Below are 19,172 nucleotides of genomic sequence, written 5' to 3' on the forward strand. Positions count from 1 at the left end.
AGACCAAACCATCCCCATGTATCATTCACAGTCAAACCTAGAGTATCCTCATTAACGTGCATAATTATCATCAGAGTCAGATTAGTGGAAAGACCCATAGGACTGTAGACATTTATGTTACCATGCCACCTAGTGGTGAAAACAAATACTTGTGGGATGTTTGGGGTATTAGTAAATTTTCTTGTGAACACAACTGTAAGATGTAGACTTCATGCTCCTGTTTTTGTAAATCTCAAACAAGCAAACTGGAACTTGACAACCACTGATGTTGACATTTGCACATATATTCTAATATATGTATTCCTATATTGCACAGCTGCTCTTATTTCAACAGATTAACTGAATTCTTTATGATTTTTAATGTGGTTTATGCCAAAACTAACAGTGTTGCTCTCTGTTAATCAGCGGTGTTCCTCAGAATCAGACAGTATAACTGGTTCCATGATCAATTTTATTTATTTTAATGTTTAAGTAAAAGTTTAGAGCTTTCTTTGGTATCCATGAACATAAACACAATATCAGAGTGACAGTATTCAGCACGACATCTCTATTTTTCATGTTATATTGCTTAATTATACCATTTACTTATATTCACATTTGTTATTTTTTTGCACTTTGGGGGAAAATTTGAAATTAAATGCAATGTTTCCGTCTTTAGTATTTTTGCAGTTTGTGTTGAACTAAAAGCTACCAATTATAAAGTTAAGCCTCCATCAGAAACCCAAGTACTTTACCAGTAGGTAGTACAATTGCTTCAAAAGACTTAGACACCTTTTTTATTATTAGTTCCTATTTTATTGAGCTCTTAACAGCACATAAACACTTCAGTGGAGATCACTGAGCAGGGAGCCCAGAGAGGCTGAGGGACTGAGAGAAATGATTCATCAGATCCAGTTTAGAGTTCACTGTGCAACAGGAGTTTGGCTTTCTTCATGTTTTGGGCCACTGTTGAAAGAAAGAAGAGAAAAAAGAATCAGAGGGGGGAAATGAACTGATTTCTTTGCAAAAATCCCCGCTGGAATTTATGTGCAACATAAAAAAATATTTTGCCTGAAATTGGCAAAATTGTCTGCGGTGTAGGAAACAATCTCACATGATAAATCCACAACATGCTGGCCAAGCCTGTAGACAGCTGGCTCTCTCATCTAACCAGAAATAAAACCCTGGAACATTTTTAACTTTCATGAAAAAGTTTTTGGTACAAATAAAATAAGGTACTCATGATTAATATCTTATAATGTTATTATTTACTGTGGGTGGGGAAAACACACAAAATGTGATCAAAAATCTGCAACATCACTTCTTATCTATCAGGTCAAATATTTTACAGACTTTTTGTTATTTTTTACATAAAGATTTTCATAATTTCACATTTTCTATACAGACAAAGAATGGGTGAAAATTTCTATTTCGACTCTGTAGTTCTCCTTCCTAGCCAAATGTTCTCAAAACTATTGTCATATTTTGCTTGCAAAGGCAGATTATTTTTCTTTTGGCTTGAATTTGCAAATAGATATGAGCCAAATCATTCTTAAAAAACATGTGCTTATAGGACAACAAATACACCGGCAGACTTGGTGGGGCAATAGTCCCCTTGGCACCCAAATGTTTGAAAAATCACTGCAAAAATGCCCTCTTGTAAGCAACTTTGGTAGACAGAAACAGTAAGTTGCTTCCTATGTGGACAAAATTTGACAAATTGTTCCTCTTAGGTATTCCCTAATCTAAGTGAACATCACTGGACAAATTCACCTCTGTGGTTCCTTCTTAGTGGACAGTTTAGACATATTGTCCACTGGACAACATAAGATGTGATTAAGTGGACAGATTTTATTGGTTCATTGCCTTCTAAGTGGACAAAATCAGACTTTGTGGCCTCTTAGTGGACAGAATTTGCCAAATTGCTTCTGTGGTGCCCTCTTAGTGGAAAAAAATTGACAGTTGTCCTCTGGGCACAATGAAGTGAGCTTGAAGTGGACAAAATTTGACAAATGTTCTCCTTGTGGATGATATATGTCTCTGCTCTCTAAGTGGACAAAATATGACAAACTGCCTCCTGTGGTGCCCTCTTAGTGTAGTTACCCAAGTGTCCAATGTAATTGTCTTCTGAGTGGAAAAAAATGACAAATTGTCCTCTGTACAACATGAAGTGTGCTTTAAGGGGACAAATTTGACAAACACTCTTCGTAGATAAAAGTTGGCTCAGTGCTCTTTAAGTGGACAAATATTTGGCAAAGTTCCCTAGTCAGTGCCCTATATTTAGACAAATATATACAAATTGCTCCCTCTTTAGTGCCATTTGTGTGGGCCAAATTTTGCTTAATGCCCATTTTGGATAGTTTTTGAGTGGGCAGGGTCTCCTCTCAGTAGAAGAAGGGAGCAGACTGACTAAAGTATCCTCACAGGTTAAGATTCTTAAAGTGCAACTGGAACAACAGATTTAAACGTGTTTTTTTTCTGTGCACAGGGGATCCTGCACATTTGTCCTGAAGGCATGGGCTGTAAGTGTTGATTTAATGGAGGGCTGTGGTCCTCTAAAACTGTCCCACTCCCTTTTCATGATGATGGGACAGGTGTTTGTTTACAGTCAGTGATTTTACTGCCTAGTTTGTTGATCTTTGCCTCGCCTTCAACACTCAAACACTGTTCCCAGGTTTTAAATGCACTAACTTGCTCCACCCTGTGGTGTTGAATTGTAATAGGTTTTAAAACAGGATTTCCCTGATGCTTCCTTGTACCAACTATGCAAGTCTCTTGTTTTGGTCACATTAAACAAAGGGGCCCTGTCTCCAGACCATTTAATCAACGCTGTGACATGGTTTATGCCCACATTTAGTGACTCTGCGTTGACAATGCATGCCCCTACACCCACGTGAATCCCCTCACTCCCTCTGTCAGACTCATCTCACAAAAACAGTGTTATACCTCTTCCAAAATACGGAGCAAGGAAGTTAAGGTCTTCACAGTGGGGATTCTGTCTGCCCATTAACTTCTTACAAACTCCCCCCCTCCCCCTGAATCACCTTTAACAGTCATTAGAGAGAGAAAAGTCACTCACAGAGTTCTATGTCTTCAGGCTGGTAGGTATACAGATTACTGGAGTGCCTGCCTGTGATGTCGTTCCTTACAGTCATGGTTGGATCTGCAGAAAACAAGTCAAACACATACAAAAGTTTTACCATTCGGTTAAGGTAGGCAACTGCCTACGGCCACATGTACAGTATTGTGCAAAACTTTTAGGCATGTTTGGCCAAAAATTAAGGCTGAAGTATGGTGAGTAAGATGACTGAGGGCAACATCGGCTCCTCAGGAAAGGAAGATTGACACAACCCTGGTTGTGCTCTGGATGTCCTTGCATATTACCAGAGTAATGGAAAAATAATCTGTTGAAAAAATAAGGCCTGGATAACAGAAATGCTGTCGAGCATGACCTTGGCTGCCGAGGTGTGTCAACATGTGTTGAGCCTGACTCTTGACTCCCCCCTCCAGCCCTGAGTTGTGACCCACTGGTCCCCATGATAAATCCTCAGTGCCCTACACGCCCAAATATTATGTACATGACTATAGTCACTGTAGAGGTGCATCAAATATGAGGTACATGTTTAAAATTACTTTCTGAGATCATACAGATATTTTTAATGAAGCCAAGAGTACATCTGAGCAGCAAAATTGATTTGATTATCCAAAATCAACTCTACTGAAGGAGCCCTTGAACTAGGACCAAGGTCATCAGAAAGCCAAAATGTGTCTTCATATTAAGCAAATCATAGTCTGGTTGATCTATACATTAACAACATTAAACAGTGAACTGAAAATCTACTCCTGCATATAGACTTGTAGCAGCTGCTGTTAGATATACTGGTATTCATATTTCACTTTTGGGTATTTCCTGTCATTTTGTGGCTTTGCAGATGTTCAAAATATTTTGCTCACTTGCTATGATTGCTTTTAGCTAAATGGGGAGAGGCCACACATTGGTCTTCCCATGGGGTTTCCAAAATGCTAAAATAGCCCTTGTACACTGTAGCTGCTTTTTCCATTGTAAAAGTATAATGACATAGCTTACAGTGAATAACCAATCAAAATAGAAAAAGCTAAGCTTAGACAGATAACAGGTGACATGAGAAAGACAGATCAGCTAGTTCCCCAAACACTTCCCACACATTCCCTGAGAATTCCTTACAATGCACAATCATTATATCCATGCCATCTGTCATTCTGCAAGCCTTGTTCTGCTAAAAGGCATGAAACTGCTGTGATGTTAGAGGGGATGCAGAGTTTAGTCCACGGGGGAGTAGTCTTAGATCAGCGCTTATTTGGTTTTGAGAAGTGTTGGGTGCAAAAGATGGAGCAATTAGAAAAGAGTGAGTTAGACAAATAAGATCTCCCTACTATCAAGTCTAACTATAAAATGGCACAGGGGAATAATATTTTCAGTTGACAGTAAAAAAAACTGATGAAATAGAATCTGCATTAAATAGGTAGAGAGTATTTACCAACAAAGAGGATTCTGGGAACATAATAGCCATCAGGGGCCAAGTTTCTGTCCGCAGTTTCTTCCTGTTAAAATAAAGAAATAAAGAAATTATTATTAAAACAAAGAGAGTATGCTTTAATCCAGGAAGGATGCTGAAGCCATGTTGCAGCTTTTGGGATTCTTGGTTTGTTTTCTTTTATTGTGGAATTTACGGTGTTAATTTTAACATGACTTTGGAGAGTACTATGTTTTTAATAGAATTTTGAAATTTTAATGAAAGAAACTGTAACAGGTCAGTAATTAGCTGTGTACACTTTTTGTATACACTCAGGCTGTTTGTGACCAACAATGTCCCATTGGAACCCAATCTCAGGGTTGTCTTGGACACAACATATATTCATCTATGTAAGAAGCTGGTTCAGACTGCTGTTATGGTTGGTAGAATAGCCAAATATTTACCCACAAAAATATTAAGACACGTGACCCACACTTTAATTGCGAGTCAGGTGAATTATTGTGCTGCTGTTTGGGGTTATGCTGGAGTGGGAGAAATAAGTAGACTCCAGGCTGCACAAAATAAGGCTGAGAGAATTATTCTTAGATGTCCAAATGATACTCCTATTGAGGAGCGATACAAAATACTAGAGTGGTCGTATATCAGGGATATAAAAGCTAGAAATGTTCAATTATTTCATAACTTACATGTTAAAAAGAAGCCAAGACTGTTGATAAGCAGGTTCCAGCAGGTGAAAGACAGACATTTAGTCAGCACAAGAGCAGCGAGCACAAGTGATTGTGTTTCACCCAGGACTAGGCTTGTAACTGGTAAAAGGATGTTTTGTTTTCGGGCTGTGAAGTTATGGAATGGCTTACCTGATCTCATTTGGAACTTACCAGAAAAACATTTTGTTCTTTTAAGGAGTATTTGAACTTTTTATTGCAACTGTATGACTGTGATTGAGGGTATAGCTTTTATGTAATATTATCGGTATAAGTTTTGTTGTGTGTGTACAATGCCATCCATGTGTTGTCTGTATGTTTTTTGGTTTGTGTCTGTTCTATATTGTATTGTGTTTCAGTTATACTGTATTGTGTTTTTATTATATTTTTGTAATGTTAATATGCCATGGACTCTTGGAAGAGTAGCCCAAGTGGGCTAAAACAGATACAAACAAACAAACAAACCCGTTAATACCATAATTTTTTATCCCCCAGCCACTGCAGTAAAAAAGTATAAATTTTGTAATACAAGACGTTCATTCTGGAGCTAGTGCCCTGAATTTTGACTTTCTCCTGTACATTGCCAAAAGACAGTCATTTTCCCATGCTGGTATGAATGCTTTTTTCATGTTTTCCTGCTAAGGCACTGTTGTTTATTTTAAAAAGGCACCAAAATCAAAGTTGTTGTTCATTATCTCTATATTTAAGGCTGTGATAACCCCCCTCAAGGATATCCCTTTTGCATCAATCATATAAAAAAATTACTTTTTTTGTGTTTTTTAGGCTACAAACATCAGGTATTTTTGTACTTAAATTGACACTGAAAGGGTTAAATTCCCTAAAATTATTTGATATTTGATGTCAGGTCTCATCGTGATAAGAAATAAATGCAAAAGAAACAGGATTTTATTATTATTATTATTTTCTCAATTGCTATTTATGCGTTGCATCCAGTGTTGGTCATGAACAACAGCAATGGGAAAATTCATGACAACTTCAAAACAAAAAAAAAATAGGGCTGTCAAAATTAATGCGTTAATGCGCATTAATCCATCATCATGATTAATCTGATTAAAGATTTTAATGCAGTTAACCCATCTACAGCGCAGGTTGACTCAAAATCCCTGAAATGTCTCTGGCAATGCATTTCGGCCAGTTTGTCCAAGTAGTGCTACCGTCGAGCATGCGCAAATGGGCCGTTGATCCGGTAGTGACCAACCAACTCGATATGGAAGACGCTAAACAGCCTGTTGGCCCTCTCAATGGGAAATTTGAGCACACACACAAAAAAAACCCCAAGACGGAACAGTCGACCAACATCAAGTATTATGCACATTCTGCAGGAAGGAGTTTTCTTTTCACCGAAGCACTTCCAGCTTAAAATACCACATTAACACGAAGCATACATTTGTCGGGGATTCTGCTAGCACTTTGGCTAACGCGTCACCAAGCTTGCAAAATGAAACGCGATTAATATAGATTAAAATGAATGTTAATTAATCATGATTAACCAAAATTAATCCACAGCAGCCCTATGATTAATCTGATTAAAAATTTTAATCGTTTGACAGCACTTAAAAAAAAGCATAAAAACCATAAAAATCAAAGTTGTTGCCTATTATTGACATATCCAAGGCTGTAAAAATCCCCTTCAAGGAAATCCAATTTGCATTTTTATATTAATTCTTTGTGTGTTTTCTCCAATTGTATATGAAAAAAACATTTTTTGGTATATATATATATATATATATTTTTTTTTTTTACATTAAAACATCATTTCTTGGCACTGAAACTGGCATTGACAGGGTGAAATTCTCTAAAATTTTTTGATATTTGATATCATGTCTTATCACAATTTGAACATAAATGCAAAAGAAGAGGGATTTTAAATAATTTTTTTGTTTTATATTACTTTTAATATTTTATTGCTATGTATGTATGTCATTGAGTTTTGGTCTGAACATCCTCAATTTAACAATTAATTACAATGTTAAATAAAAAAAATGTGTTAAAATCTGTAATAAACCCCTTCAAGGAAGTCCAGTTTTCTTGTTGTATATAGAAAAATATTTCTTTTTGTTTTGTTTTTTAAATATTACAATTAAAGGGTTAAGTTCCCAAAAAATAATTCATACTTTCCATACTTTTTTATAATAAGGTATCATCTTGATTGAAGATAAATGCAAAAGAACTAGGATTTTTTTTTTGTTTTTCAGAATTTTATTTCTGTTTATGTATTGCTTAAGGGTTAGTTTATGAAAGAAATCTTAACACTCTTAAAGTACAGATTAACTATTATATTTAATTCATACTTGATACTTGATATTTATGATCAGTTATCATCTTGATTAAGAAAAATTAAATTAAATTAAGGCCAAAGAAGCAGGATAAACACACTAATGCATAGTTTTTTAATTGTTATTTATGTATGCTGCCTTTTTTGATCATGAACGTTCTCAGTATAACAAATTCTTTAAGAGCATCTGAGGGTTAGATATTTTATTAATGATGACAATCGTCCTCTCACATAACTAAAAACATCAAATTTAGTCTTTTTAATGTTATTTAGAGCCATTTTGCAATTGTAACCAAAACACATGCCAACACCAGTGAAAGGTGCCAAAAATGTTGTTCTTTGTGATGCCTGAACTCCCTAACATCCTCTTACTATTCTTGAAAGATATTTCATGACTTTGCGCTCTTTAAGAAATACTTACAACCAAGTTGAGCATAATGAAATCCTCTTTGGCCATTTTCTGGATGGACTTGTTGCCAACAAAAGCCTTCTTCAGTGCTATGGAAGTAAAGATGATTAGTTTGAATTAGAGGAAAAATCAGTCAAAGTAATAATGAAAATAATACTTCATTTGTTTCTACATATGACATTGTAGCCTCCATGTCATGTTAAAAAAATATGAATGCATGCAAGATGAAAACTAGAGAAAATCCTTCTGTAGATTTCTTAGGAAAGATTAAACAATTTTATAAATTATACATATGTGTGCAAATTAATCATTTTTAATCACGTGCAAACAGTATGAATGAAGCCTGAGTTATCATGTGCTGCATTGGTGTGTTTAAAAATTCAAGGTAGGCTATAAAACATATTACTTTTTTCCACAAACATGACAAAAATCAAAAATGAGAGCCAGGTTTTGCACTGTTGGGGGTCTGTAAGGTTTATATATTAAGGAAACAGCAGTATACATCTATAGAGCGCACTGTCAGGAAACCAACTGTGTGATTTATGAATATAATTCTAAGCTTTTTGTCAGTGCCTGTTTGGCAGGTATTAAGGAATGCACCCATTGTGTTCCCCGTGAAGCCAAGCCCAAGTCTGGGTGGAGAGGACGGCGCTGTTTTTGCTCTCCTATGGTTTGACATTCAATATTAACTGGTAGTGAAAAAATAAAAGTATCTTTGTACCTTGGCTGTATGGGCAGTCTTCTTTATGATGGATGACCATCAGCGGCTTCTTACTGTGAGAGTAAAAGCACAGAGAAACAACTCAATACATTCCTCAACACAATAAGAACAATGATGGGTGTGAGCGCAGTCTTCTGCAATTCTATGCATGCCAAATTGAAGTCCTGGTAGCTGATTTTAAAAGACAAATGATGAACAAAAGACCATTATGAAAGAGTTACAATGATATATTTAATAGAATAGATGGTGCAGTGCTTTTCACAGGTTTTCATCTCAACTTGAATGACTCACTTCCTCATCCTTAAAGTCTTATCATGATGAAATATTTCCCTAGATATAAAGTATGCAATAAAAGCCTCTGTTATTAAGGTACACTGTCTTACGTTTTGTCCATCTTCGTCAGTCCGTCTGCATAACTCTTAATCCAGGTAATGCTGCTCCCCCATCCTGCAGAACAAAACAGCTAAGAATGCTGCACTTTCTAGGCACAATTTCTATCATAGATTTGATCCTCTCAGCTTCCCACTTAGCCTAAACACTTGAAATGCATTTTAGCTCTTAAAAGCAGGATCACCCACCTCTCGACATGGACTCAGACTTTGTTGCCTTTTTCTTCTGTTCTCCAGCACTGGCACAGATGCCAAACAATAAAGCGAACAAGACCCAGCGCAGCATTATGTCCTGTCCTTTGAGAGAGCTGCGACGACAATGTAGGGAATTAGATCAGAGGGAAATTCAGTGAGAAGTTAATTTGAACAATAATTAGATTTTCAGCCATCTGCAATCACAGAGCTTTCTCCCAGCTGACATTAAAGACACCTGCTGTAACTAAGCTACTCACCAAACAAGCTTGACAAAGATGACTGAAATGCCTGTACAAGTGTCAAAAGAACTCCTAAATGTCATCCTGATATTCACTTTTGCTGCAACCATTTTAAACATCTTGTGAGCACAGTATTAGATCATTAATATTATTTTAAAGCAAGTTTAAAACAACACTATAACTACAACCTAAAAAAAAATTCTGCAAAACCTAAGATCAAAATTATCACATGTAATCTTAGAAGCAGCATTTTCAGTCAGATGCTGTGAATCCCATCTAAGCAACTGCAATTCTGATTGAAAATATCAGTTAGAATATAAAGCATTCCTACCTCCTGAAGGGACAGACAGTCTAGTGATGTCTTACCTTGACAGCATGGAAGTAGAAGCACCTGTGCTCACTCCTTTTTATACCTATTCTTGTGTCAGATGGGTTTTCCTTTATCTGAACTCACCAAACAGGTAAATCAAAATAGTGAGCTATAAATACAGGAGACCAATCACTCACTGACACGTACAACAAAACTAAGACTACAGAAAACTGGCCTGACCTGAACCCCATAGGGCAGACGTGTCAAACTCAAGGCCCAGGGGCCAAATCAGGCCTGCAAGATCATATATCTTTATAATAACTGTCCCACAGGTATGAAGGCTGTAGATTCGTTAGACTTTATGCAGTTTGTGGTTCCCAAAGTCCGCTGGGAAAGCTGGGAAAGAAGGCTTTTAGATTCTCTGCTCCTTTTGCATTGAACAGTCTGCGGACTGAATTTAAACTGCTGAACCTCGTGTCTCTGAATGTTTTTAAATCTTTATTGAAAACTCTTGAAATGAAACTGTCTGTATGCCACTGTTTTAGCTGATATTTTATCATTACTGTACCTGTTGTTTATTATGAACTGTGTGAGTTTGAGAGTGTTTGATTTTGAAACTGTATTGCTGCCATTTTTGGCCAGGTCTCCTTGAAAAAGAGATCTTTAAACTCAATGGGATTAGCCTGGTGGATTTCAGTAGAAAGTGAAAAAAACATTTCAATTCCTAAAAATTAGAATTTTCTGACTAGAATTTGTGTTTTCAGGCTTTAATGAGTTATCTTTTTTTAAATTATGTTACTTTCTATTGAGCAGAAAGTAACATAACAGTGTGTTACATTCCTTAATTAATTTTGGTCTAGGAACATTCAAGGGTGCAGAGAGAAAGAAGGAGAAGGAAAGAAAGGAGAGGCGTATAACCTAAAGTACACCGTCCCCACATTGAATTAGGCTATGCTGTGGGAATACTTCAGTGAATCTGTGCATCTTGTCAAGGTGGAAGGAATTGTGGAGAAAGAAAGAAGGATATGTGAAGATTTTGAAAGAAATCCTCAAGCAGTCAGCTGCAAAACTGGATCTGGGTTGTCACATATGTGGCTCCTGGTGAAGAAATATCCCCAGAAGACCAAAGTAAACGTTGACTGGCCTGCACCTGTGTCCTATGAAAAATCTGTGGGGTGAACTGAAGACCTGCCAGAGGACCATCAAATCTAGAGGAGCTGGAGAGATTAATCAAAGAAGAATGGGCTGGGATTCATCAGCAGATGTGTCTGAGACTTGCTGAAAACAAAAGTAAACTATTGCAGGCTGATATCCATCAAAAAGGAGATATAACTGACTGTTAGCATCAGTAGGGTAATAATTTAGACCCTTGTAGTTTTTTGTGCAATAAATTTATTTCTGTGTGCAAAACAAAAAATGTTAACATCCAAAATAAAACTAAGATGTTTGGAAAAGCTGTGTTACAAAAATCCTTGCTCAAAAGTCTATCTGTCAGTCCGTCCATCTGTCTGTCTGCAATTTTAACTTCATTTTCGCTTTTTCTTCATGGGGTAATGAGTGTAGATTAAAGAGAGAATGAAAGGTTTAAAGGATTGTAGCATCAGGCTGCAACATAATGAAATAGAAAGAAGTGAAGGGGGTCTATCTGTCTGTCTGTCTCTCCTTCCACAACTTTTTTCCACGTTGTTAGTTGTTGCTATGGCCACAAGAAGCGCCTGGCAACCGTAGACCCTCCGCGCAGGCGCAGTCTTCTTTAATGATGCACTGTGGGATTGCAGTATATTGACATAGCAACCAGTCGACATAGCCACGGACTTTCTTCTGCTTGTGCGAGTTTTTGCACTCTCTTCTGTTTGTAAACTCCTGAACCTTACTGTCGAATGCTGCGATGAATGGGGCAGTGATAAAAAAGACCCAGGACACCCTGGGCAAAGTGATAAAGAAACCGCCTCTGTCGGAGAAACTGCTAAGCAAGCCACCGTTTCGATACCTACACGACATCTTCAGTGAGGTGAGACTGTTCTGCTTATGCTACGATACCGTTGGGAAACTGACGCTTGTTGAACTATCACTACGATCCTCATTTGCTCCTGTTTATGAAAGCGCTGAGGCCGGCTGGACAACTGTTCTTTGAAAAAGCCAAGCGAGCTAGTTAGCTGGCTAATACCCCGACATTAGCATGTACTAAGCTAGTTACGCTAAATTAGCCGGCTAACAGTAACTTCGATGTAATGATTTTACATCAGCAGCTTTCTCGAAAGATCAAATCATCCTCCTGTGTAGTAATATTACTGCATTTGTAGGGTAGGTAAACATAACGGTTAACAGTCCGTTATAGTGTTAGTTGCTAACGTCACCTTACAATTAAAAGTTTAGACGCATATTAATTTGAAAAACTGGGCCGTTATTACCGTTAGCTAACTCGCCATGTCAACGGCGTCGTTTTGTTGCTAGGCACTACCTGAGCCCACGCAGGAGTCAACAAACCGATTATGTTCATTATTACATAGCATTACATGTAATAAATTGGCTGTCAGTAGTATGTTGGCCAAATGATCAGCCAAAGTAGGCTAAAACAGTCTATCACAGTGGCTTTTCTATAATTAGAAGGATTCCGTTGAGCCATGATTAATCACTTTCTCAGTAACACTAAAATAATATTGGCCTTTCCTAGATTCTGTGTGCCTTTTTCAAAGCTGCCTGCAATAATCCTAGGCATTCAGGCATAAGTATTGAAGTTGTGGGTGCTCTTAAACTTAGTGGCAATATGAAGTATTAGGATAGGCCTTATAACTCAAAAAAGCTGTGAAACGTATTATTTAGATAATAGAAGATGGCCTCTCGTATTGTTTTTATAGTGTGTAATGTTGAAATCTAATGATAATGTTGATAAAAAAAATCGGATGCCAAGCCTAATGCTCAGTTATACAATTGTTTACAGGTAGAGCCACTAAGAATAATATCGTTATTGGCTACAACGGTGGTTCTCAACCTTGGGGTCGGGACCCCCTTTGGGGTCACGAGAGGGGGTCTCGAGATTCCCACTTTACTCAAATTTAGCTAAATTTTAACCCATTTTCACCATTTTTTTCCCAACAATTTTAACACTCTTTGCCTATTAAAAACCTATTTCAGCCCATTTTCTTCCTGTTTTTGCCACTTCTAAACCAGTTTTCGCCACTTGAGCCTAAAGTTGCCTCTGTTGAACCATTTTACCACTTTTTACACCCATTTTTTTTCCATTTTAGCCACATTCAAGATAAGATATTCCTTTATTAGTCACACAAGTGGAAATTCCAAATCATTCAATTTCACAGTCTAATATGCCCATTTGTGCCAGTTAAACAAATTCTGCCAATATCTGCTTATTTTTTTCTATCTCATTATAAACCAACTTGATCAAACCTTTTTTTGTCAAATGCATTGTCTCATTATGTCATAGTACTTCTTACACCCTGAGGTGTAAAGCACTGTAAAATCTGTTTCACTTTTCTAAGCTAAGGTGGGATCTCATTGACACTCCCCACCTGTTGAGGTGTCTAGTATTTCACTGTATGTTCATTCATATTTGATGAGGCGAAGTGTGTTGGCATGTGTGACTTCTTTCATCTGATTAGCAGTGTGTTTACTCACACAAATGAGCAGACAACTGCATTGCCATTGGATATTTAAGAATATTCTATTGTGCTGGACAAAGAAGACCATACTTTTAAAAAGTACTGCAACCTGAAAAACCACATCAACAGATTTTTAGAAGGAAAGGACTGAAGACATCCGTTTAAGGATGATGCTGTGGTTTACAGTATCTATTCAATGTTTAAGGTTTATAAAACAATGATAATACCAAACTCATCTAACACCTTTATTTCTTCTATTTTCAGGTCATCAGGACCACTGGGTTTATGAAAGGCCTGTATGGTGAAAATGAAATGAAGTCTGATAATGTTAAGGTAAGGTAAATGCTAGGCTATACTATTATTACTGCTTGCCCTCAACCACACCAAACTGATAGGACCATACTTTGATGAATACATTGATCTTGGTATAGTGCTTGCTTTATTCCTGAACAGAATCCTTTGTTATGTGTGTGAGATCGCCTGTTAGTTACACGGGTGAGTCTGAGGGTATCTGTATGTAGGAGAGTAACCGCACACTGTTATGTGTGACACATGGAGTGAGAGGATCTGGCAGGACCTGACTGTGAGATTCTGCCAAGGTGTCGGAACTCAAGTCTGCTGTTGGGGAGCCTTGCCTGATTTAACACTGGCTAAGCTGTGGAAGCCATTTGAAAAAAACTGCACAGCAGAGACTGTAATAAGATAGGATATGATGTATTTAGAAATTCTTTTTGTTTTGCCATATTATTCTGCCACAGTCTTTTTTAGAGAGCCTGAAATGTTGATATGAAAATCAGGTGCTTATTTGATGGTAAGGATAAATGGCAAATTAGCACAATTTACATTTTTTTATTGCGTGCTTCTTTCCTTAACCTATTTGTTGTCATTGTTTTGATGACATTGTCGATTTAATGGAATTGAAATTACTTTGAAAAACTGGTGTTTTACTCCATGAATTACCTTCTTGAATTTCCTTTTATTGATTTGAATGTAGTTTATTTAAATTGAAGGCTCTGTCTTGAAAGTAGAGGTGCACAGTGCATTCAGAAAGAATTCAGACTTTAAAGTTTTTTCAATTTGTTATGTGCTACAATAATCTACATTTAGTACCTCATAATGACAGCGTGAACTTACGTAACATAAACTATTTGCAAATTCATTATAAAGAAGAAACTGGAATATCAAATTAACATACAGTGGTGTGAAAAAGTATTTGCCCCCTTTCTGATTCCTGAGTTTTTTGCATATTTATCACATTTTAATGTTTTGGATCATCAAACCAATTTTTATATTTCACAAAGACAACCCAAGTAAATAGAAAATGCAGTGTTTGAATGATCATCTAATTTTTTAAGGGGGGGGAATCCAAACCTCTCTGGCCCTGTGTGAAAAAGTAATTGCCCCCCTTGTTAAATCATGAGTTAACTGTGATTAACCACAGTGTTTAGAAAGCTGAGTTCAATTTTACTGGCCACACCCAGGCCTGACCACCGCCAGATTTGTTGAATCAAAAAATCACTTAAATAGAAGCTGTCAGACAAAATAAAGTAGGCTACCAGATCTCAAAAAGAAACGCATCATGCCACGAGCCAAAGAAATTCAAGAACAAATGAAAAAACAAAGTGATTGGAATCTATCAGTCTGGACATTTCAACAAAGCCAATACAAAGCCATTTCAAAGGCTTTGGGACTCCAGCAAACCACAGTCAGAGCCATTATCCACAAATGGAGAAAACAAGGAACAGTGGTGAACCTTCCCAGGAGTGGTCGGCCAATTTAAATGACTCTGAGAGTGCAACCACGACTCATCCAGTAGGTCACAAAAGAACCTAGAACGACATCCGAAGACCTGTAGGCCTCATTGGCCCCAGTTAAGGTCAGAGTTCATGACTCAACCATAAGAAAGACACTGGGCAAAAATGGCACCCATGGGAGAATTCCAAGGCCAAAACCACTGCTGACCAAAAAGAGCACAAAGGCTCGTCTCACATTTTTCAAGAAACATCTCAATGATCCCCAAGACTTTGGGAGAAATATTCTGTAGACTGACGAGACAAAAGTTGAACTTTTTGGAAGGTTTGAGTCCCGTTACATCAGGCGTAAAAATAACACAGCATTTGATAAAAAGAACATCATGCCAACAGTCAAACATGGTGGTGTCAGTGTGATGGTCTGGGGCTGCTTTGCTGCTTCAGGACCTGGACCACTTGCTGTGATTGATGGAACAATGAATTCTGCTGTCTACCAGAAAATCCTGAAGGTCCAGCCATCAGTATGTGCCCTCAAGCACAAGCGCTCTTGGGTTATGCCGCAGGACAACGACCCGAAATACACCTGCAAGTCCACCTCTGAATGGCTCAAGAAAAACTAAATTAAGGTTTTGGAGTGGCCCAGTCAGGGTCCGGACTTAAATCCAACTGAGATGCTGTGGTGTGACCTTAAACGGCAGTTCATGCTGGAAAACCCTCCAGTATGGCTGAGTTAAAGCAATTCTGTGAAGAAGAGTGGGTCAAAATTCCTCCACAGTGATGAGAAACACTCATCACCTATTATCGCAAACACTTGATTTCAGCTATTGCTGCCAAGGGTGGCACAACAAGTTATTAGGTTCAGGGGGCAATTACTTTTTCACACAGGGCCAGATAGGTTTGGATTTTTTCCCCCCTAAAAAAATTAGATAATCATTCAAACACTGCATTTTCTATTTACTTGGGTTGTCTTTGTGAAATATAAAAAATGGTTTGATGATTGAAACATTTAAGTGTGATAAATATGCAAAAAAAACCTCAGGAATCAGAAGGGGGCAAATACTTTATCACACCATTGTAAGTTTTCAGAGCATTTACTCAGTATTTAGTTGAAGCACCATTTGAAGCAGTTACAGCCTCAAGTCGTCTTGAACTCTGGGACTGGGGAATTTTTCTGCCATTTGTCTCTGCACATCCTTTCAAGCACGCTCAGGTTGGATGGGGACCATAAATGGGCAGTCATTTTCAGGTCTCTACAGAAATATTTGATAGGGTTCAATTCAGTGGCTGGGCCACTCTTGAACATTCAGAGAGTTGTCCATGAGCCACTCCTGTGTTGTCTTGGCTATGTGCTGAGGGTCATTGTCATGTTAGAAGGTGAACCTTTAATCCAGTCTGATGTCTTGAGTACTACAGAACAGGTTTTCATTGAGGATATCTATGTACTTTGCTTCATTTAGCTTTCTCTCAACCGGTCTCCCAGTCCCCACTGTTGAAAAACACCCCCACAGCATGATGCTGCCATCACTAACTTCACTGTTGGAATGGTATTAGGCAGGTGATGAACAGTGCCAGGTTGCCTACTGGCAAAACTTTTAGAGCAGAGGCCAGACCATACAATTTTAGTTTTCTCAGACCTGAGAATCTTGTTTCACACAATTTGAGAGTCCTCCAGCCGCTTTTTTGCAAACTCAGAGGTGGCGGGCTGCAGTGATGGTTTTCCTTCTGGAACTGCCCCATCTCCACACAGAATCTCTGGAGCTCAGTCAGAGTGACCATTGGTTTCTTGGTCATCTCTCTTACTACAAACCTTTTTCCTAGATTGCTCAGTTTGGCCAGACGCGAGCTCTTGGAAGAGTCCTAGTTGTGCCAAACTTCCTACATTTGAGAATTATGGAGGCCACTGTGCTATTGGGAATCATCCCCAGAACTGTGTCATGCAACAATCCTGTCTCTGAGCTGAAAGCAGTTACCTTGACCTTATGGCTTGGTTTTTGCTCTGATATGCAGTGTTAGACCTTCTATAGAGAGGCGTGTGCCTTTTCAAATCATGTCCAATCAATTTAATTTACCACAGGTGGACTCAAATCGAGGTGTAGAAACATCTCAGCAATGATCAAGAGAAATCGGTGTAACCTGAGCTGAATTTCAAGTGCCTGAATACTTACCGTATGTCAATGTGATATTTCAGTTTTTCTTTTCAAAACATTTATAAAAAAAAAACCAACTTCATTTTCACTTTGTCTTCATGGGGTAATCAGCATCAGGCTACAGCACAATGAAATAGAAAGAAGTGGAGGGGGTCTGAATTCTTTCTGAATGCACTGTATTTCATTGTTAAACTGGGACAGGCAGATGGAAATGTAATGAAGAAGAACAATAATAAAACCACTAGATGAAAGCCTTTCATGCCAACTACAAGCACTCTTACTCTCAAGAGACCAAATCTTAATTTTGCTCATTAATGCCAACCCCTATTCTTGTAATGAGTTGCATTTGGCTCACCTTTTATTTATATATTTTTCATTATTTGTCTTTAGTGAATACCTGTTCAATGGCATGCTACTCAATAGAAAGGCTGGCCTATTATCAGATGTTACACAGAATGGCCAGGTGGTTTCACCGGCTACAAGTCCTTATGTTACACGGTTGGCAGGCTTTTCAGATGCAGCTGACTGATAGACTGGCAGCAGTGCTTATCAGGGTCATTTGTCTGGAACACAGCCTGATTGTTTACATGCATGACTAAAATCCAGGAAAAATATATGTGTTTGTTTATTTTAAAGGCTGCCCTTGTAGTAGATCTAAGTTCTAGCTGTTGCCTGAGAAAAGTAACATGTTGAATACTGGACCCTGAAATTCAGGATTTTCCCTTGTGTTGTTAGATTTCATGTTCACACCATAGAAAGAGTTCTGTTGCGTTTATTATTTAAGCAAATTCTTTGTAGCGTTTCTGCTTTGGAAAGTAAAATACAGTATAATTATCTTAAAAGCAGAGCAGTCAGAGTTAAGTGTTAATCGCTCTAAATTGTTCAGGAATGAAACTCTATACCAGTGGTTCTCAGCCTTTGGGTTGGGGACCCCTTAAGGGTCCGCGAGACCCTGAGGGGTTCCCAGATGCCTTAAAAAACTAAGAAGAAAATTTTTAAAATTACACTGTTGCCACTTGATACAAGTTTTGTCATATTTTTTACCCCTTTCATATTTTTTCCCACATTTTTGCAATTGAACACATATGTTTGTCAGTTTTAAACTTTTTCCACCACTTTTTTCTGCCACTAAAGCTTAATGTTGCCTTTGTCGCCCCATTATTGCTACTATTAAACCCTTTTTACACCCAGTTTTTTCCCATTTTAACCACATTTCACCATTTGATATGCTGAATTTTGGTAGTTTAAACAATTTCTGCCAATATCTGCCTATTTTTTTCTTTCTCAGTTAACCCTTTTTGCCAGTTTGTGTTTATATTCCGTCCCATTTCACCAAATTTACACCTATTGCCAATTTAAAGCCATTTCAGCCAAATTTTAACTCCATTTTACCAGTATTAATGCCAATTTTTGCCACCCTCACCCATTTCTGCTGCTTTTAAAATTCAACTTCACTACCTCTTTCAACATTTTTTTCTCATTGTTAACAAGTTTTAGCTATTTTTAAACCATTTTCATTCTTTATTTTTTGACAAAAGGGATTTAAATTTTTTAGAAGGCTTTTTACTACACAAATGATTAAAAAAAAGATATTTGTGTCTTTGATAAGAATGGTTATTTTTTCAGGTTAAATATGAAATATCGATACCCCAGCTTAAGTTTATAATGGACTACAGTTTTGCTGACCTCCATGGGCCCCCAGTTTGGCTGGGCGCTAGAGAGCTCACCCATTTATCCCCCTCTATGGACGGCCTTGTCTGCACATGACTATTCTGAATTGTGCATGGCTGTGTTCAACCACCATCAGGTACAGTGGGGGTGCGTGGTCTCTGGCACCTTTATTTTGGGGTCGCGGGCTGAAAAGGTTGAGAACCACTGCTCTATACCATTCGAGTTCCTTA

The 19,172-nt window shown here is 37.8% G+C and overlaps 2 protein-coding genes across 3 annotated transcripts in view; one reads left to right on the plus strand and one right to left on the minus strand.

Annotated features, from left to right (window-relative positions):
• Positions 1–654: 654 nt before the first annotated feature.
• agr1 (anterior gradient 1) lies at positions 655–9,310 on the minus strand. Its single transcript, XM_041807692.1, has 7 exons — positions 9,202–9,310; positions 9,007–9,070; positions 8,624–8,676; positions 7,915–7,991; positions 4,497–4,560; positions 3,059–3,142; positions 655–945 (listed from the first exon to the last, which is right to left on the minus strand). Exons 1-7 carry the CDS (start codon positions 9,296–9,298, stop codon positions 896–898), a joined length of 489 nt encoding a protein of 162 aa, XP_041663626.1. The 5' UTR covers positions 9,299–9,310; the 3' UTR covers positions 655–895.
• Positions 9,311–11,536: 2,226 nt separating this feature from the next.
• The window catches only part of traf3ip1 (TNF receptor-associated factor 3 interacting protein 1), a 33,852-nt gene continuing 26,216 nt past the window's right edge, over positions 11,537–19,172 (plus strand). For both annotated transcript variants that reach the window (XM_041807348.1, XM_041807349.1), the window contains exons 1-2: positions 11,537–11,767; positions 13,638–13,706. In XM_041807348.1, the coding sequence (XP_041663282.1) occupies positions 11,645–11,767; positions 13,638–13,706 (192 nt within the window). In that variant the 5' untranslated portion in view covers positions 11,537–11,644. The remainder of the gene's footprint in view (positions 11,768–13,637; positions 13,707–19,172) is intronic.

Source organism: Cheilinus undulatus, linkage group 15 (assembly GCF_018320785.1).
Source record: "Cheilinus undulatus linkage group 15, ASM1832078v1, whole genome shotgun sequence".
NCBI lineage: Eukaryota > Metazoa > Chordata > Actinopteri > Labriformes > Labridae > Cheilinus > Cheilinus undulatus.

What these genes read in the sequence shown, in the direction of transcription:
- agr1 (XM_041807692.1), bottom strand. Translation starts at nt 9,298, where the DNA reads ATGCTGCGCTGGGTCTTGTTCGCTTTATTGTTTGGCATCTGTGCCAGT. An exon ending in TCATTATGCTCAACTTGGTT is followed by an intron (nt 4,561 to 7,914) that starts GTAAGTATTTCT and finishes TTATTTTAACAG; the next exon opens with GAAGAAACTGCGGACAGAAA. An exon ending in TCCCAGAATCCTCTTTGTTG is followed by an intron (nt 3,143 to 4,496) that starts GTAAATACTCTC and finishes TGTTTTCTGCAG; the next exon opens with ATCCAACCATGACTGTAAGG.